The 18131-nt window shown below is 40.3% G+C and overlaps 1 protein-coding gene across 1 annotated transcript in view; it reads left to right on the top strand.

The window, feature by feature from the left end:
- The window catches only part of BRWD3 (bromodomain and WD repeat domain containing 3), a 49583-nt gene that overhangs the window by 18443 nt on the left and 13009 nt on the right, over nucleotides 1–18131 (top strand). Inside the window, exons 9-28 of the mRNA XM_033072726.1 lie at nucleotides 595–695; nucleotides 1333–1403; nucleotides 2256–2356; nucleotides 3512–3552; nucleotides 4958–5062; nucleotides 5990–6143; nucleotides 6556–6690; nucleotides 7086–7214; nucleotides 7621–7846; nucleotides 8474–8644; nucleotides 10217–10400; nucleotides 10841–10934; nucleotides 11528–11677; nucleotides 13738–13814; nucleotides 14417–14594; nucleotides 15349–15465; nucleotides 15900–16007; nucleotides 17020–17144; nucleotides 17331–17413; nucleotides 17842–17953. Of these exons, the coding sequence (XP_032928617.1) occupies nucleotides 595–695; nucleotides 1333–1403; nucleotides 2256–2356; nucleotides 3512–3552; nucleotides 4958–5062; nucleotides 5990–6143; nucleotides 6556–6690; nucleotides 7086–7214; nucleotides 7621–7846; nucleotides 8474–8644; nucleotides 10217–10400; nucleotides 10841–10934; nucleotides 11528–11677; nucleotides 13738–13814; nucleotides 14417–14594; nucleotides 15349–15465; nucleotides 15900–16007; nucleotides 17020–17144; nucleotides 17331–17413; nucleotides 17842–17953 (2462 nt within the window). The remainder of the gene's footprint in view (nucleotides 1–594; nucleotides 696–1332; nucleotides 1404–2255; nucleotides 2357–3511; nucleotides 3553–4957; nucleotides 5063–5989; nucleotides 6144–6555; nucleotides 6691–7085; nucleotides 7215–7620; nucleotides 7847–8473; nucleotides 8645–10216; nucleotides 10401–10840; nucleotides 10935–11527; nucleotides 11678–13737; nucleotides 13815–14416; nucleotides 14595–15348; nucleotides 15466–15899; nucleotides 16008–17019; nucleotides 17145–17330; nucleotides 17414–17841; nucleotides 17954–18131) is intronic.

The following is an 18131-nucleotide window of genomic DNA, read 5'->3' as shown; positions in this document are numbered from 1 at the left end:
TAACTGGTGTATTATTTGTTTACATGTATATATGTGTGTATATATGTGTGTGTGTTCTCTCAAGCTCTTTGTAAAACTGATAATTTAGAATATAATCAGTCACTGCTTTCTGAGGAAGCTGGATTTCTTTATCAAATTACCAGGTAGCCTGAGGATTAAAGGTATTGCTGCAGTTATGAAATTAAGAATAAAAAGCTTTCCCACTCCTTAGGAAGGTAGAGGAGAGGGGATCTTGCTGTGCAGCTCTTCATTGAGCTTGGATTTAGGAATAATTGTATTTGCCAAGTTTGATCCATTTCTGTCCTAGAAAGAAATATTTCCTCATGTTTCTGCCCCATTTGCAGGGGTCTGGGCTTGTTTCATTTGTCCAATTTCCTTTGTGTGGTACAAACAAAGAAATCCTAACCAAAATAGAGGTGTTTTCCATTTCCTCAGCTTTGTTTTTATGGAATTTCAGGTTCTGTGCTTACCCCTGCTCTCTATACTACTGGGGAGAAACTAATATATTAATGAAAAACATTCTTGTCAACAAGTTTCCAGCATGAAAGAAGAGATAATAGGAGCTGGTTTAATTGTTACAACTTTTATTTTTAGTTCTCTCCAGCAAGGAAAGGAACAACTCGATACCTCACTTCCACTGGTGCCGACGGAACAATCTGTTTCTGGCAGTGGCATGCAAACACCATGAAATTCAAGTGAGACTCTCCAGATAATTACAATTATTTTAACTCAAGGAGGGATTTATTTTTAATTTTGGCACAGAGAAGAATGTGAGATAATGAAATAAGGGGGTTTTCTTGCTCAGTAAACTGGTGTGTGGAGCAGGAACGCTTTGGGATTCTGTGGCATTGGAACCCAAAGGGGAGGCAGAGATTTGGGTTGTTATTTCTGAGGTTTGTGCTTTGCAAGCCAAAATTGGGGAAGAAATTCCAGCTTTTACATTCAGGATTAAATCCCTGTCCAAAATGTAGAGGCAGAAGAATTAATTTGCTTTTAATCAGAAGAATGTACATATGTAGATGTCATCAAACCCACATTTAATCGGGAGGAAATGCTGTTGGATTAATGGTTTGGCAGGGTCTGTTTTAAATGGATTTGAGTTGGTGAGGATAATGGTAAATCAGTTAAATAATCTCAGTTTAGAGAATTATTGTTTCCTTATTAAACTAAGGAAGAAAATTCCTAAAATGAAAAATAAATTCCAGCAAACTCAGTTGAGAATTATAAAATTAAGAGATTTAAGATGAGCTTGACCTCAGCCTGCTGAGCTGCAGGGAACTTTTTTGTGTTGAATAAAGAAGGAAAAATAAAAATATTGTATTTTGCATGTAGGGATCGTCCTGTGAAGTTTGCAGAGAGGTCCAGGCCTGGTGTTCAGATCTCCTGTTCATCTTTCAGTTCTGGTACGTGTCCAGCATCAGCAGCTTCATGAATCTGGGGCTTTGGTGACAGTTCTGGTATTTCTCTTTAAATACAGATAGTGTTAAACCCTTTTCCAGTTCATTTTATCCCTGTCAGATTGTGACTGTTGGAAATTTTCCCTGCAAAGTGTCTGCCTCAAGCTGCTCTTTCTCTTTTTTTTTCTTACAATTTAAGCTAAAATATTTTGACCACTTCCAAGGCTTTCAGTGTCATTTCACACATCAGAGATATTTCTCTGTAACATCCTTTGAAGTCTTTACCTTGTAAAGTTTTTGAGTGAAAAGTTGTGGAAATCCTCTGTCAAAGATTACAGTTTTGCTAATCTTCCAAATTTGACTGAATTCTAAGAGGATCAGTTCAGTGTGTTGGAGAATCTCATTTTAACAATCCTCCTTTGCAGCTTTGAATGAGCAAAAATACTGATTTTTACAAAGAAAATGATGTAACTACTTATTAAATTTGCTTTTTGAAATTGAGAACTTTTGTAGAGCCATGTTCTTTCTTTAAAACCAGAAATCCTGAATTAACTAAACTCATTTCAATGCAGTAAACCACACAATAATGCCCTTTTTGAGCAATGTTGTAAAGAAATTGCAATGAAATACCTTAATCACTGCATCCCAACTCAGCAATAATTTCTCTGATGTGTGCCAAATAGGTACTGAAACTGCATTTAAATATTTGATTTGACATTTACCTGTATACATTGAAATTTTCTGTTTAAAACTAGTTTGCTGCCTTGACAATAAAATAAATTAAATTAAAATAAATGGAGTTAAAAATAAGTTGTTCCTTGGATGACTTTTCTCCTCACAGAGAATTCTGTGTTTTAGGTGGCATGTTCATTGCAACAGGGAGTACTGACCATGTGATAAGAATTTATTATTTGGGCTCAGAATCTCCAGAGAAAATGGCTGAGCTGGAATCTCACACGGTAAGAGGCAAATAATAAAAAAAAAAAAATCTCTTTTTCCTCCCCCATCTTTTCCTCATTTCAGGAACTTAATTTCTGTACATCCTATTTTTTTTTTAATTTACTGTCTAGAATTTGTTTGGCTTTCAACGTTGTGGTATTTAAATGCCTGGAAATTTGTGGGATGTTTATTTTTAAATCTCTCTGAGGCAAGAGGTTTTTGCAAAGTAGGCTTTTTATGTATTTCATTCCACCAGAAAACTGAGGAACCAGGTGATTTTCCCTTCCTCTTGAAAAAATCTCTGTTGGAATAAGGAATTAAAATAGTTTTAATGCACAGTGTCATTGCCCAATGTCATTTTTTCCTATTAAACTTGCTGTTGAATGTTTAGTTAAATCCACATAAGACAAAGTAATGCAGATTTTGGACTGTGCTGTCAAAATTTGGAACATGATGGTAATTTCATTTAGAAAATAAAGCTTAAAAGCATTTTTTTTTTCAGATAATGCAGAAAGATTCCCATAAAAACTCATACTACAAATTTACCACCTCAGGAACATTTTATGGATTAAGCCCAAGGTCTAAATTGATTCCCTGAACTTCAGTGGGAGTTGTGGCTCTCACTTGGAGGTCTCCAAGCCAACACATCTCCCAAGTATTTTGCTCACAAAAAAAAAAGATGTTTTCTGTATTGAACAGGTTTGGAAGAAGCTCTAATTCCTTTAATTTCTTTAAGTCCACTCTTAATCCTGCAGACAGCTGTCAGCCCCTCCTCAAACAAATCCCAGTTGCAGGAGATAGAGACATCAGTGGGGGAAAGGAGAGCAAAGCATGGAGCCAGCACAAGTATTTGGCAAATTAAAAAAAGGTTTAAAACATAATATTTGTTTGTCAATCATTTCAAAGTGTTAATAAAGCCAAGGTCTGCATTTTTTGGATTAAATTTTTGCATCCATTTTCATTTTAGGTCTAGAAATTGCAGGAAGCCATCACCTCTCTGAAGTTTTCTATTTCAGAGTTTAACACAATGTGTCTGGTGAAGTTTAACTTCAGATACAGCTTTTCTGTACTTGATTTTTTTGAGTTTTATTTTTTTATTTGCTGAGTAAAAAGCTCATGGAGATCTTTTAGGCTGAGTTTTTCTCACTTCTGTTGTTTTCCTCCCTCCTGTTTAGGACAAAGTGGTTGCAGTGCAGTTCTGTAACAATGGTGACAGGTGAGTGCTGAGTTTTGAACCTGACAATGATGATATTTAATTTTCCAAACAACATTTTCATGGAAAATTTGGCACAACAGGAAGATTTGCCCATGGGCTTGGCTTAATCTTGGACAAATTATTGCAGTGTGTTGCAAGATGTGTGTCATGTCCACAAGCTTGAACTCGTTGTCCTCTGCTGTAACAACAAAGATGTTCTGTAACTGTGCTTTTAATTTGGTTTTTTCCTTTCAAACAGTAAATTGGAACCCAAATTTTATAACTTTTCTGTGTAAGAACCTTCCCAGCTAGCCCCCACAGAGGGGTTACTTGTGGAGGAAGAGCACTATAATCAATGTAGTCTAAAGAAAAGTTAGTAAATAGAGATGTTTTATCTCAGCTTTTGCTGCTATTCCTTATTTTGCTGAGCAGGAGATTTAAGGAATGAGCCTTCCAAACCCTGCTGTAGCTGTGCACCTGTACTTGGAGAGCTTTGCCATGTGGAATTATGTGGGAATGTGCTGGGGTGATTGTACCACCAGTTCCTTCCAAGCTGTGTGAGAGGGAATGAGGTCACATTCTCACTGAAAATTATATTCTGTGACAATGCTTTGAATGGAAAAGAGGTACCTTCATTTTTATTTTAATATAGAGAAGTAAAATTAAGAAGAAAATTAATTTGTCACAAGCCTTTTCAAACTATTTTTCACTGCAGTGAAAAAAATCAGATCAGGGAAGCTGATTTCATAAAATTGTATAGGTTTGCCTTTTAAGTGTAATTTTGTATATAAATGGAATACACTTCCAAAGGTGTTTGCCATCCTGTGAAAATGTATTACTTGAGGAAGTTTTTTTTCCCACTTTCTCGACAAAAATTACTTCTTTGACATGGATGGCCAAAGCATTATGATGCGGTTAAATACATTTTCTGCATGCTTGAAATTTTTAAATAAGGAGGGGTTTAAAAATGAAAATATTCCTGTTCAGCTCCACAGGCAGGACAACCTCCTTGTGCTCCATTTGGCTCTTTCCCTTGCCTGTCTTCACCCTGTCCTTAAGTTAATGCATTCTAATTTATGCCAGACTCCTGGCACACAGTTTCCCTTTCTTTGCTGCCACTCTGAGCTGCTCCAGGGATTTGCTGATGTCATTAAAAAGGGAATGTGCAGCTCGTATGAATTACGACATTGAAGTCATTCCAAGGCCATCTGCTGCTGGAGCCAAATGTAATTAATGTTGTGGGCTAGAAACTCTCTTGTACCCTACAATAGCTGATAGGAAAATTGTAACCTCATGAGTGAGAGAAGTAGAGATGCACAAGTACACACTTCAAGTGTATTATATATCATTTATTGGTGTCCATGTGGGGATGAAAACATCTTTATTCAGAATTTCATGGGGTTTTTTTTCCTCTTTTGCCCCACAGCTTAAGGTTTGTCAGTGGAAGCAGGGATGGAACAGCAAGAATCTGGCACTACCATCAGCATGACTGGAAGAGTCTGGTCCTGGATATGGCTACAAAAATGATAGGGTAAAGCAAAGCAAGCACAGCACACCTCAAGTTAAATGCTCCATTGTATTGAAAACTGGTTATTTGCTTCCATTTTGAGTTGATTTCCATGCAATGTATTGAAAATGTTGTGGCTTTGTCAACTTCCCAGTTAATTCACCCCCAAATAAAAAATAATCTGTTGGTACTTCCCTATCCTAATGGTTGGGGAATATTTAGTATTTTCCACATGAAATAAGAATGTCAAAATTTATCTCACAGAAGGAGGTTTTGGTAGAGCTCAGTAATTTTTTACAAATATATCTATATATCCAACATGGTTCTTAACATTGTATTTCTACCTTAGGTTTCCAAGTGAGAGGTGAAATTAGTGTTTGGTTCTCAGGTTCAATTAGGGTTTTGAGTTTTTCTTTTTGAGATCCTCAAGTGACTTCTTTAAGTGCCCTGTAATTGAATTGTAATTGAATATTCACAACAACAAAGAGCAGAAATGGAGAAATCCATTAGGCACTTGCTTTGCAGAATTCTCCATATTTCAGTGGTTGCATTTGCAGTGTTTGCAGTCGGAAGTGTGAGTTGGATTTATTTAGCAGGTTCCTGCTCACTGTGGAGTTTACTGATATTGATGACTGATAAGAAAAATGACTTGTAGGAAAAAGCCTAATAGAGCTGAAAGGAAAAATTGGGGTAGGGAAGGATGATGGCTTAGGCACAGAGGAGAAAATGTCCTTTTTAAGGAAATGGAGCTCTATAAATCTCGGTGGCACTGAATATTTCCCGTATTCGGTTTTTACCGCTGCAGAGCCATCCTTCATTCTCCTGCCTTAGCCAGAGTCACAGAGGTGCCTGTGATCCATCCACCCCCGAATTTCATACTGAATTAGCTCTCCTAAGTGTTTCCATATGTAGGTACTGATTTATTCCTTTTTAAATTGCTGATTTCCTTAGAAACAACGTGGCATCTGGAGAGGACAAGGTCACCAAGCTGAAGGTTACCATGGTGGCTTGGGATCGATACGATGCCACTGTCATCACTGCAGTCAACAATTTCCTCCTCAAAGTGTGGAACTCATCCACAGGGCAGCTTCTCCATAGCTTATCTGTGAGTACAATTCCAGGGGGCAGTCCCAAGTGGGTGTAGTTCACCCTGAGATTGATTTGAGGCTGAACTCATCACCATTCCCCTGACAAGGATCTGATGTTGAAGCATCCAGCTGGGAGGAGGGTGCAACATGAGGAAAGGAGCTGATGTGCAGAATCCTGGTGTTTGCTGGCTAACAGGGAACCCTTTGGAGGCTCCATTTGTGCCCTGATGTCTCCTTCCTCCCCATCTCAGCGGTGCTGAGCAGTGGCACTGCCAGACTGGTGGCAGGAATGGTGACTGAGCACAGTTCCAGTAAATCGAGGTGTCCTGGGTCACTCCCTGGTCTGGGATGTCCTCTCAGTGACTCCCAGCACATCTGGAGACACCACATGGAGAAATAAAACTTGTTTTGCCCCTGCTGTCATTGCAGGGTCACGATGATGAAGTTTTTGTTCTGGAGGCTCATCCCTTTGACCAAAGGATTGTGCTTTCGGCAGGACACGATGGGAATATTTTTGTTTGGGATATAGACAAAGGAACAAAAATTCGCAATTACTTCAACATGGTAAGAAGGATCACAAGTTTGGTTTTTTCTCTTTTCACAAAACTGCTCTGGAGACAAAAGCAGCTTTCAGTAAATACCTCCAGAGCCAGTACAGCTGTGAGATCTTTGGTGATCTTGCTCTGTGTCTGCCATTAACACAAAATGTAGACTTCCAGGTGGTTGTTCCAGAACATACATTAAAAGTTGGGCTGAAATTTCAGGACAGAGACAAAATGTGAAGTTTTACTTTGTTGTTCAGCTTAACTTTATAAATAAAAATGTAAATCAGTCTTGAGCAAGATGAGAAATCACAGAATGAGGATTCAGTACGTGTTGGAGCACAAGGGCAAATGTTTGTGAAAATGCTCTTATAGAGAATGTCTGGTTGTGAGAAGAATTCTCTGTGCTTGGTACAGATTGAGGGCCAAGGCCATGGAGCTGTTTTTGATTGCAAGTTCTCACCAGATGGGCAGCATTTTGCCTGCACAGACTCTCATGGACATCTGCTACTATTTGGTTTTGGATGCAATAAATATTATGAAAAGGTGGGTTGAATGAATTTCAAACTCTTCCCTGTCTTGACGTGATTTTGTCTTAGAATTTGTATTTGTGTTACAATTTATTCCCTCACCCTGCCCCAGACAAAATAATAATTGGGTCATGGAGCAGTTGCTGTTTATCTAAATCAAAAAGATTTAGACAAGAGACTCTATAGATAGAGAAGAAAAGCATTAGCTTCTCTGTCCACCTCTCTTGGCCTATTTTACTGCTGAATTTCTGCATCAGGCCTTGGTAATAAACCACATTTGTAGTAGGAATCTGTTCTCTGTCATAACATTCCTTGTGCTGATCCCAAATGTAGGAGCTGTGGTTTATGGGAGCCATCCCAGAGCAGCAAGACAGCTGCAAATGGCCATTATTGATTTATTTACTAAATGGCTTTTCTTTCAGATTCCTGATCAGATGTTCTTCCACACGGATTACCGGCCCCTGATCCGGGATGCCAATAATTATGTGCTGGATGAACAGACTCAACAGGCTCCACACCTTATGCCTCCTCCATTCCTGGTGGATGTTGATGGAAATCCTCATCCCACGAGATTCCAGAGGCTGGTGCCAGGGAGGGAAAATTGCAAGGATGAACAACTTATTCCTCAGCTGGGATATGTGGCTAATGGTATTCTGTCTGAAGCTCATGAATTATAGAAGTGTGGCACAGTAGTGAGCACCAGCTCCTGGGATGGTGCTGTGAGGATGTATAAATGAATGTTTTAAATTCAATATACAGGTAGAAGAGGGGGTAGGGTGGGGTTATGTGTGGAGTCAAATTGACTGGAGGCAAGAATATTCCAAAATCTGTGGATTTTTCCCAGGTATATGGCTGATGTTTAAAGCATTGGCTATTAATCTGTGTAACTGTGGATGTGAAAAAGAAAGCAGGAAGGTGAGGAAGATGTGGAAAATCAGCTTTTGTTTTTTAAAAACAGTTCTTTTTTTCTTGTAGACACAAACTTTAGCAAAAAAGACCTTCCATTCTTACCTACTGAAGCATAATTTCTCTCTGCTATTTTTAAGGGTTTGTGTTTATGTTCTTTGTGTAATCTGGAGTTCTAGGATTTTATTGTCTTCTTTTCTAAACTTTGCCTCCATTTATTACATGAGAGCAGAAAGCCAGCTGGTGATCAGATGTTTTGCAAAGCAGATAAATAGTGGTACAGAGTTTTAAATGGGATTATTTCTGTGGTGTTTGGTAATACAGAAATCCATCATTTTATCAACATTTGTGGCTTTTTTTCTTGTCAAGGTGATGGTGAGGTGGTCGAACAAGTCATCGGGCAGCAAACCAATGACCAGGATGAGAGTATCCTTGATGGAATGATCAGAGAGCTCCAGAGGGAACAAGATCTGAGACTAATTAATGAAGGAGAAACTCTTCCAAACCCTCCACTCAACAGATCCCACTCTGTTAATGGAGGTCAGTGTCCAGCCTTATCTCCAGCAGTTCTTCCTTATCACAGGAAGGACTGATCCAAGTGTTGATGTCAGTTTGAGATGGTGTCTTGGAGGATTCTTTTCTTTCCTCTTCTTGTTAACCCTGTGGATCAGTGAGATGTTCTGTGAATTCCAACAGAGGAATTATAATTTTAAGCTTTTTAAATTAAAATTTAAATTTAAGGGGCAGCTGAGGGCAGTCAGTGGTTTAACTGGACTGTATCTGATTGCTTGGAGTTATTAGACTGGAATTATTCCTGCTATAAACCAGTTTCCTGAAAAATAAGCATGAAGTTCACTGTATTGTCTTGATATCAGTGCAGAGCTGAAACTTCATAACTGCAAAATGCCAAAATGAAAGTGTGTAATTAGGGGCTGTCAGTGGAATACAGTGTTGTGACAGACTAATGGTTTCCTGCTGCAGCACAGTGCTGAGCATCAGTGCTAATAAAATAAACATGTTGCTCTGTCTTAGTGTTTCCTTAGAAAGCTTGAGATTATTCTCCTGGTAAGTGTTCTGCTACTGTGATTTTATTTTTAATACACAAAGTGATTAAAAATTGAAACCACACTCAATCAGATGTGAGCAGCTGAGTGAGTGCAGCTGATGGGAGGGAGCAGATGCCCAGGACTGTGCTGCAAGTCAGCCTGAGCCTTGGGAGAATTCACAGCTGCTAATAAATCTCTTCTAGGTTAAGTGACTGATTACATGTGTTTGAAGTAGATTTCCTGGCAAAGCTCATTAGGATTTGGATGTGGAGTTGCTTGTGTTTCAATTGAAGAAGGAGTAAGAAAAATATCAAGGAAAAATATGAAAATACATTTTTGCTTTGATCTAAGTAGATATTTCAAAAAGGTTGCCTAAAAGGCAGCCTCAGCTCACACAAAGTCTTTTCTGCTCCTTAGAATATGTTGATGTGTTGTACAGCCCCAGTTCCCAGTTTTATTTGTGTGTCCCTGTAGATGTGTAAAGGAATTTCCAGGTATGAGTGGTGTGGAAATTAAAGCAGTTCCTTTCTAGAACTTGAATTGATCAGAGACTTTGCTCATATGAACTGCCCATTTGAGTAAGTTAATTGGGGTATATATAAAGTATCTAAATAGCCAGGTATTTTTATATAGCTCAGCACAACCATAAATACAATACTATCATGTGATTCACCACACTTAAGCCTGTGGGAATTGTGTTGAGGGATAAGTGAGGACAATGATGGAATTGATTCCATTATTATCAATCTTTGTTAACAATCTTTGTGCCGTCCTTAAGCTTTAAATTATGGATGGGATACAGGGAAGGAATCCTTCCCTGTGAGGGTGGGGAGGCCCTGGCACAGGGTGCTCAGAGAAGCTGTGGCTGCCCCTGGATCCCTGGAAGTGTCCAAGTCCAGGCTGGACAGAGCTTGGAGCAGCCTGGGACAGCAGAAAATGTCCCATGGCAGAGGCTGGCACCGTTTGATCTCTAAACTCCTTCCTACCCAACCATCCTGTGACTCCATGATTTTATTGGTGGTTCATAGAAATGAAGAAGCTCTTTCTTTCTGTCTGTCCCCCCCAGCTCTTCGCAGCCCGGGCTTGGACGTGGCCTCCCCACCCAACGTGGGGCTGCGCCGGAGCGGGCAGATCGAGGGCGTGCGGCAGATGCACCACAACGCGCCCCGCAGCCAGATGGCCACCGAGAGGGACCTCATGGCCTGGAGCAGGAGGGTGGTGGTCAACGAGCTCCCTCCAGGCATCAGCAAGTAAGAGGCTCACTGGGATGAGGGATTCAGTTGTGTGATGTGTAATGAGCCTTCCATACTCCTGGAATGGCTTTCCGCTGGCACGTTGCTTGGTCAGTTGAGTTGTTTGGAATGTTGAGATCAGAATGGAGAGTTGAGAATGGCAATTCCTTCTTTGAACAATTCAGTCTTTCTTCAGTACTCCAAATATCACATTTTCCTCAAGCTTTATTTGAAAAAGACTTGAAAATAATTGTAATGCATATGAAAATAATTACAGCTGCTCGGCTAACGAGTTTGCTTCTTTAACTTGTGATTCCAGGAGCAAAGCTGGATGCTGCTAGGGGGATTTATGCACAGATTTCTTAGAGCAGGACAAGTATTTTAATGTGTATATAATGAGGCTGTTGAGTTCCATGATGATTTAATGAATATAATGTGTATTTCTTATGTATAATCAGGGTCCAGGAAGAATGCCGAGCTGCCAAAGGTGAAATAGAAATCAGTTTATACACTGCTGACAAGAAGAGAAAGCCATCCCACACCTTACAGCGGGTGAGTTCATGCTCTGGAAGAGACAGCCTGGGTAGGAAGCAGTTCTGAGCACTGAGCAACAAAAAAAGGACCAACAAAAAACCTCAAACCAATTTTATTGAATTATTTAGAAGATCAATAGTCCTAATTGTTTCTCTGGCTCACTGTCTTCTTCCTTCTGTAACTGTGATTTGGCTGTCTGTAATATCCAAACTGTGGTAAATCTCTATCCTTGAGGCTTCAGTGGTGGGAAGATGCTGGGAAAGGAAAATCACAGAGCCACAGAGGGTTTTCAGTTTGACTTGTGGAAAGCAGCGGTGCCAAACTTTTACAAGGGGCTGGATTTATCTTATGCAGAGACTGCAGGAATTTTATAGGGGAAAAAAATTGTTTTTTCAATAACTTCCTTTCCAAAGGAAAGTAGAATTTCTATTGAACCAACAATCCACACCTAAAATACGTGTCAGAGATGTTGTCTAATTCTACAATAATATCTTACTGCTCAGTTATGACTGGAGTGCAGCACTCAGCCACTGTAACCAGGCACCTTTTAACTGTGTAACTCATGAGTAACTCCCTGCTTTGTCCCTGTCTGTGCTCCTGTCCCCTGGCAGAGCGAATTCCAGGCGGGAGGCGGCCGCTCCCTGCGCAGGAACCAGCGGAAGCGGCAGCACGCGTACCAGACCCGCTCCACCATCGAGCACAGCCAGCAGGGAGCCAGCCAGAACCCCTGTGCCCACCACGAGTCTGACAGCTCCTCTGAGGTCTGAGCCTCCAACAGCTTCCCCATTCCAAAATCCCAGAGCATGTTAAGGTTCCTCCCCGTTCCCAAATCCCAGAGCACGTTAAGGTTTTTCCCCATTCCCAAATCCCAGAGCACTTTTAAGGTTCCTCCTCATTCCCAAATCCCAGAGCACATTGAGGTTCCTCTCCATTCCCAAATCCCAGAGCACTTTTAAGGTTCCTCCCCATTCCCAAATCCCAGAGCACATTGAGGTCTTTCCCCATTCCCAAATCCCAGAGCACATTGAGGTCTTTCCCCATTCCCAAATCCCAGAGCACTTTTAAGGTTCCTCCCCATTCCCAAATCCCAGAGCATGTTAAGGTTCCTCTCCATTCCCAAATCCCAGAGCATGTTAAGGTTCCTCCCCATTCCCAAATCCCAGAGCATGTTAAGGTTCCTCTCCATTCCCAAATCCCAGAGCACATTGAGGTCTTTCCCCATTCCCAAATCCCAGAGCACTTTTAAGGTTCCTCCCCATTCCCAAATCCCAGAGCACATTAAGGTTTTTCCCTATTCCCAAATCCCAGAGCACATTGAGATTCCTCTCCATTCCCAAATCCCAGAGTACATTAAGGTTCCTCTTCACTCCCAAATCACAGAGCAGGTTAAGGTTCCTCCCCATTCCCAAATCCCAGAGTATGTTAAAGTTCCACATGTCTGCTGTTCATGCAGCCAAAGCTCAGTTGGAGCTGCAGCTTCCAGGACTGGGGAATGGGGGGCAGTAAAACGAGGTTTTTCAAATCTATTTGTCCAAAAGGCCGTGTAAAAATAACATTGGCCCATTCCAGGATGGGGATGTCACCTCACAAACAGGGACAGGGATTTGACACATCCTTTTGTCTCCATCTTCACCGTGCATGGGGGAGCAAAGGGGTCCCAGTGCTCTAAGCTGGAGGCCATGGCTGAGAGTGATGAGCTCCCAGTGAGCCCTGAACTTGTGTGGGATCTGCTACTCCAGCTGCATCCCTGCAGATGGATGGGGCCTGAGAGAATTCTTCCAAGAATCCTCAAATTGATGCTGATGCCATCACAAAGCATCTCTTGATGATTTTTTGAAAATCTTGGGAATTCAGAGAGCTTGTGCTGGGAACAGGACCCAGGGAACAGCTGGAGCTGTGTCAGGGCAGGGTCAGGCTGGATTTTAGGAAAAGTTTCTTTCCCCAGAGGGTGCCCAGGCTCCCAGGGAGTGGGCACAGCCCCAAGGCTGCCAGAGCTCCAGGAGGGTTTGGCCAGCACTGCCAGGGATGCCCAGGGTGGGATTGCTGGGGTGTCTGTGCAGGGCCAGGAGCTGAACTCTGATCCTTGTGGGTCCCTTCCAGCTCAGGACATTCTGGGATTCTCCTCACAGGATGAAACACTCAGGTCATTGAGTCTCTGGGATTTGTGGTGTTCCTGTGGCATGTTGGTCTTGGAGAGTGAAGGAGCATTTCCCTAAATGCCAGGACAGTGTTCAAAAGTAGCTTAAAACAGCTCCTGTATTTTTGGAAACCTGAAACATTTTCAAGTAAATTTAACTGGGTTGTGTTAAACCATCTGCTATTTTGGGATTTCATACAGCACATGGATTCTGGGTCAGGACTTTGATTTCATTTTGCAGTGCTTTGATTTCGTCTACATCTGTAGACTGCTGTTGAAAGAGATTGAGTATTGGTATTAATCATTGATTTTGGCAAGGGAAGAACTTAAAATATACCAGATAAATATAACTTGTTCTCCTTAAGGAAGAGACTGAACATTGTTGCTTTGTAAATGCATTGAAAGTACAGAACTGGGCCCTGGGCACTAAAATTTATTAATCAAAAACTTAAATAAGAACTCATAATTCTGATATAATTAAAATTCACATTTGTTTCTGTAGGAACTGTATAAGGATAAATTACAATATTAATTAAGATATAGGAAGAAATGGTAAATTTATTTCTTTGAATCTAAACCAGCCCTTGAATACAAAGTTTTCCTCAGGTGACACAACTTGCTTGCAAACAGAAATGATGCATTTTACTCTTGGCCCCAGAATGAATCCTGTTATTTGCACTGCAGGAAGATGAGACTGTTGGCACAAGTGATGCATCCATGGATGATCCTGTGGCAGCCTGGCAGAGTGAAAGCAGCTCCAGGTACCTGCACTGGGCTCTGAATTGGTAACACTGGTTTATTATAGGATTTAAGTAGGACAGTTGGTATTGAAATACTCAGACTTCATTTTGAAGACTGGTTTTTAACCAGTTAGTCATGAAACATTTTATATTGTGATTTTTTTTCTGTTCTTTTACTTTTCAAAGTCAAAAAACAATTCTAAAAAACCTTTTATAAGAAAAGATTGTCTTTAAAACTACTTGAAAAAAATCAATGCCAGTTTGCCATCTAAATCCTGTACATGTATTATTTGGTATTAAAGAAGTCAGAACTGCATTTTTAGGGAAGTGCTCTAGTTCTTTAAATGTTCCATGCATTTTTTGCTGCCAGTTCTTATGAAGTCACTCTGTGAATCAATGAGATAGTGGGAATTGATACCAGCCATAGATGTAGTTTTACTGTGAGTTTCAAACTGATAAAAGAATTTACTGCAATCACGAATCAGAGACCACTTTTTTTTTTTTTTTAAATCCACATGATAACAAAATTCTGTGCTAATCCTGAGCAGAACCAGGAAAACAAGTTGAATGTTTGGGCTTTTCAATCCACTGTGGGGAAACTGAAGTTTTCTTTTTTATTACAGTGATTCATCAAGTGAATATTCAGACTGGACAGCAGATGCTGGGATTAATCTGCAGCCTCCAAAGAGACAAACCAGGCAGGCAGCTCGGAAAATCTGTAGTAGTTCTGAAGATGAAAATATGAAGGGAACAAAAGGGCTGGAGCCAAAGCGAAGGAAACTCAAACAGCCAAGGAAAAAGGTCAGCAAGTGTAATTCTTAAGTGTCTTTTGTACTTAATGAATATAAGTTTGGGTTTTAGTGGTTGTTTTCAAAGTAAAGTTATTCATAAATGGGTAAAGAGTGAAAAAAAAATACTGAGGTTACAGTAATTGTGGTACCAGTGGTACCAAGAAATTTTATTGTTTGTTTTATTGTTCTTCCCTGTTTCCCACAGGTAGTTCTTCATTACAAATCCCTTTTTTTTCTCCCAGATTTATGCACTTCCCCACAGTCAGGTTTACAACAGGGTGGTTCTGTTGTAAAATTATAATGGATCTGTATTGTATTGACATGGTCAGTTTTCTTTTTCCTAGTATTTTTTTAAAAGATATTTGGAATATTTATAAAAATACAATTTCTTTCTTCATTATAGAACCACAGACTGGTTTGGGTTGGAGAGATCTCAAAGATCATCTTATCCCACCCCCCTGCCATGGGCATTTTAATGATTTATGAATGTTGTAAGGCATTTTAATGATTTATGAAGGTTTTAATGTTCAACTGTGTTTATAACAAACCTGTCTTATTCTCTGCTATTTGGTGGAGATTTTGGGAAGGATGACACTCCCCAGTTCGCTTTTCCTTATATCTTACCTGCAGCAACTGCTGCACGAGGAGTTTTCCACAGTAATGAACTGTATTCTGAACATTGTGCCGACTGCATTCTAAATGAATGCAAATATTGAACTTGTGTGTGTACCTCAGCTCTCTTTCCTCTGCTGTGCTGTGTTTAGAAAGCCAGTGGGCTGCTGGCCCTGGAAGGGGAGCCCAGTGAGGAGTGGCTGGCCCCACAGTGGATCCTGGACACCATTCCCCGGCGCTCGCCCTTCGTGCCCCAGATGGGAGATGAGGTACTCAGCCATTCCCAGGAAATCAGCAGCTCAGCTTGCTTAGGACTCTTCTACCCAGCAATATTTGCAGGGAATTGTGCTCAGATCAGGCTGAGTTTTGATAACTGTTTTAATTCCCAGCCAGTTTATTGTTTACAGATCCGTGTCCTGTGTCGCTTTTTCTGCACAGTATCAGCAGGAGAAATTGGTTGTGCATCTTCACCTGCACATTTCTTAATGATTCCAATTTTAAAGCACAGAGCAGGTGCCAATTTGGGGGCTGATATAGATGTTTGTAACTAGAAGAGTGTTTTATGATGAAATAAATAAGTGTGCAATGTGTTCTGAAAGGGATAAGACCTAGTATAGAATGAATAGGAAGAGCACAATCAGTAAAATAATTTTCTCTACTTTTCTGTTTTCTTTCTTAATTTTCTCTTTTTTTCTCTTTTAAGATCATCTACTTTAGGCAAGGCCATGAAGCTTATGTGAGGGCAGTGAGGAAAGCCAAAATTTACAGTATTAACATGCAAAAACAACCATGGAACAAAATGGAACTCAGGGTAAGTTCAAGAAATACTTCAAAGAGCTGAATGTCTTTGTAATGTTAAACTGACAGGAAAAAACCATCATAAAAATGTAAAGAAAGTGTTGCTTTAAAATGGTAATATCAAAGTTTTAATTGTAAATATTAGTTTTTATTGACACAAAGTCTTTACATCTGTTCACTTCCTGGTTTTGGAACTTGATTCTCAGGGGTCTCTTTCAACACAAATTATTTTTGCTTGAACACTGAATTCATTCAGAGCCCAGCACTGCAGAGCTGTTTGTGGTTCTCTCACCACTTTACAGTGACCTGAGCATTTGGGTTCTGTTTCTTGTTTTTAATGCTGAAAGAAGAAACGAGGAGTGTGCAGGGCTTCTCTTAAACCCTGCATCTTGCTTTGAATGAGTTCCCAAGATTTAATCCACAGTGTTGCCATATTTTTCCTGCTTTCCTCAGATTTCATATCAAGAGAGGAGCACATGTATGTGCTCACCTTCACTTAATCATGCCTTAATGTTCCATTAATGAAAATAATTAATTTACTGGGAAAATACCCAGCTACCAGTCCCTGATATCCAGCAATCCCAGCTGTAATTTTCCAAGGCATCATGAGTTTGTGAGGAAAAGGAAATAGCTGTTCACTTAGGATGGGCTTTGACAGGACATGAACATAAAGGCTATTGTGGAATTTCAGTTTTCAGAGGAAGAATTTCCTTTTTTCCCCCTGTGCAAGAGTGAGGGGCCCTGGGGTAGGTCAGGGAGAGCCTTTGGTGTTTTAAAACTGAGTTTGTTCCTTAGAACCTTCTTAAATAGTTTGTAGGAATCCTGTTGACAAACCTGCTTCTTCATTTTTCTTTTTGAGGTGACAATGATTGATTTTACTATTTGGAAAAGAAAAATTAATGGGTGAAATTACCTGTGCTGTAGAGTGGAAACATATTTGGGTTTTATTAATGTTTCACTTCAAAATGGATATTTTTTGTTGTTGGCAAGGTAAAATAATGCTGTTCCATACTTCTTGCTAATAGGAACAAGAATTTGTGAAGACTGTAGGAATTAAATATGAAGTTGGGCCTCCCACACTCTGCTGCTTGAAGCTTGCATTCCTGGATCCAATCACAGGCAAAATGACAGGAGAATCCTTTTCCATAAAGTGAGTCACTGGAATGCTGATGACATTCTTCAAGAGCTTTCCTTGCAGTGTAGAAGCTTCCCCCTCCTCCTTTCTGATTTCCTGTGCAAGGCATGATGATGGTTATCCCAAGTGCATGGAGTTTGAGTTCATCTAGAACTGTAATTCTGGGTAATAATAACTTTTTTTTGGTCTTATTTCCTGCAGGTACCATGATATGCCAGATGTTATTGATTTCCTTGTGCTGCATCAGTTTTATAATGAAGCCAAAGAAAGGAACTGGCAAATAGGTGAGTGTTATTTTCCCAGTTCCATGTGGTTTTGCACCATTTGTGCAGCTGTTTAATGGGATACAGAGTCTTTACTACCATATAAAGGACTGTACACATGTGATACTGTAAAGATTATTGGAAACTTTTATTTGATGTTTGCTGCAATTCCTGGGAAAAAAAAAAAAAAAAGGAGAAATGAGAGAAACTGTTCCAAGGGCAGTGATAGCAGAAGAATCTCCTGATCTGTTGGGATCTGAGGTGTGAGGCAGCTGGGAGTGATTCCCAGAGATGGGCAAGTCCTGCCCTGAGGGCAAGGGCTCAACTCCTGTGGTGCAGAATGTGAGGATGGCAGTGGGGCATTCCCAAAAGAGGGAGTTGATTCTCTAAAAGGAAATATGTAGCAATTCTTGTTGTTCTTTGTGTGACTGCAATGTTTGCCCTTGCAGGGGATCGGTTTCGCAGTATCATCGATGATGCCTGGTGGTTTGGGACCGTGGAGAGTCAGCAGCCTTTCCAGGCAGAGTATCCTGATAGTTCCTTCCAGTGCTACAGTGTCCAGTGAGTGTTTCCATGTCCTGGGGCTCCTGCACAACTCAGGGAACTTCAGAAATGGGATCAGGAACCTCAAGAACTAGAATCCCTTTTTCCATTTAAATACATATCCATACACTTTATTTACTTATTTAATTTCACATCTTGTACTTCTTACTTGTTACTTACTATTTATTTATTTTAG

Source organism: Catharus ustulatus, chromosome 14 (genome assembly GCF_009819885.2).
Source record: "Catharus ustulatus isolate bCatUst1 chromosome 14, bCatUst1.pri.v2, whole genome shotgun sequence".
Lineage (NCBI taxonomy): Eukaryota > Metazoa > Chordata > Aves > Passeriformes > Turdidae > Catharus > Catharus ustulatus.
Note: the sequence above shows the minus strand (reverse complement) of the source record. Positions and strands in the feature narration are given on the sequence as shown.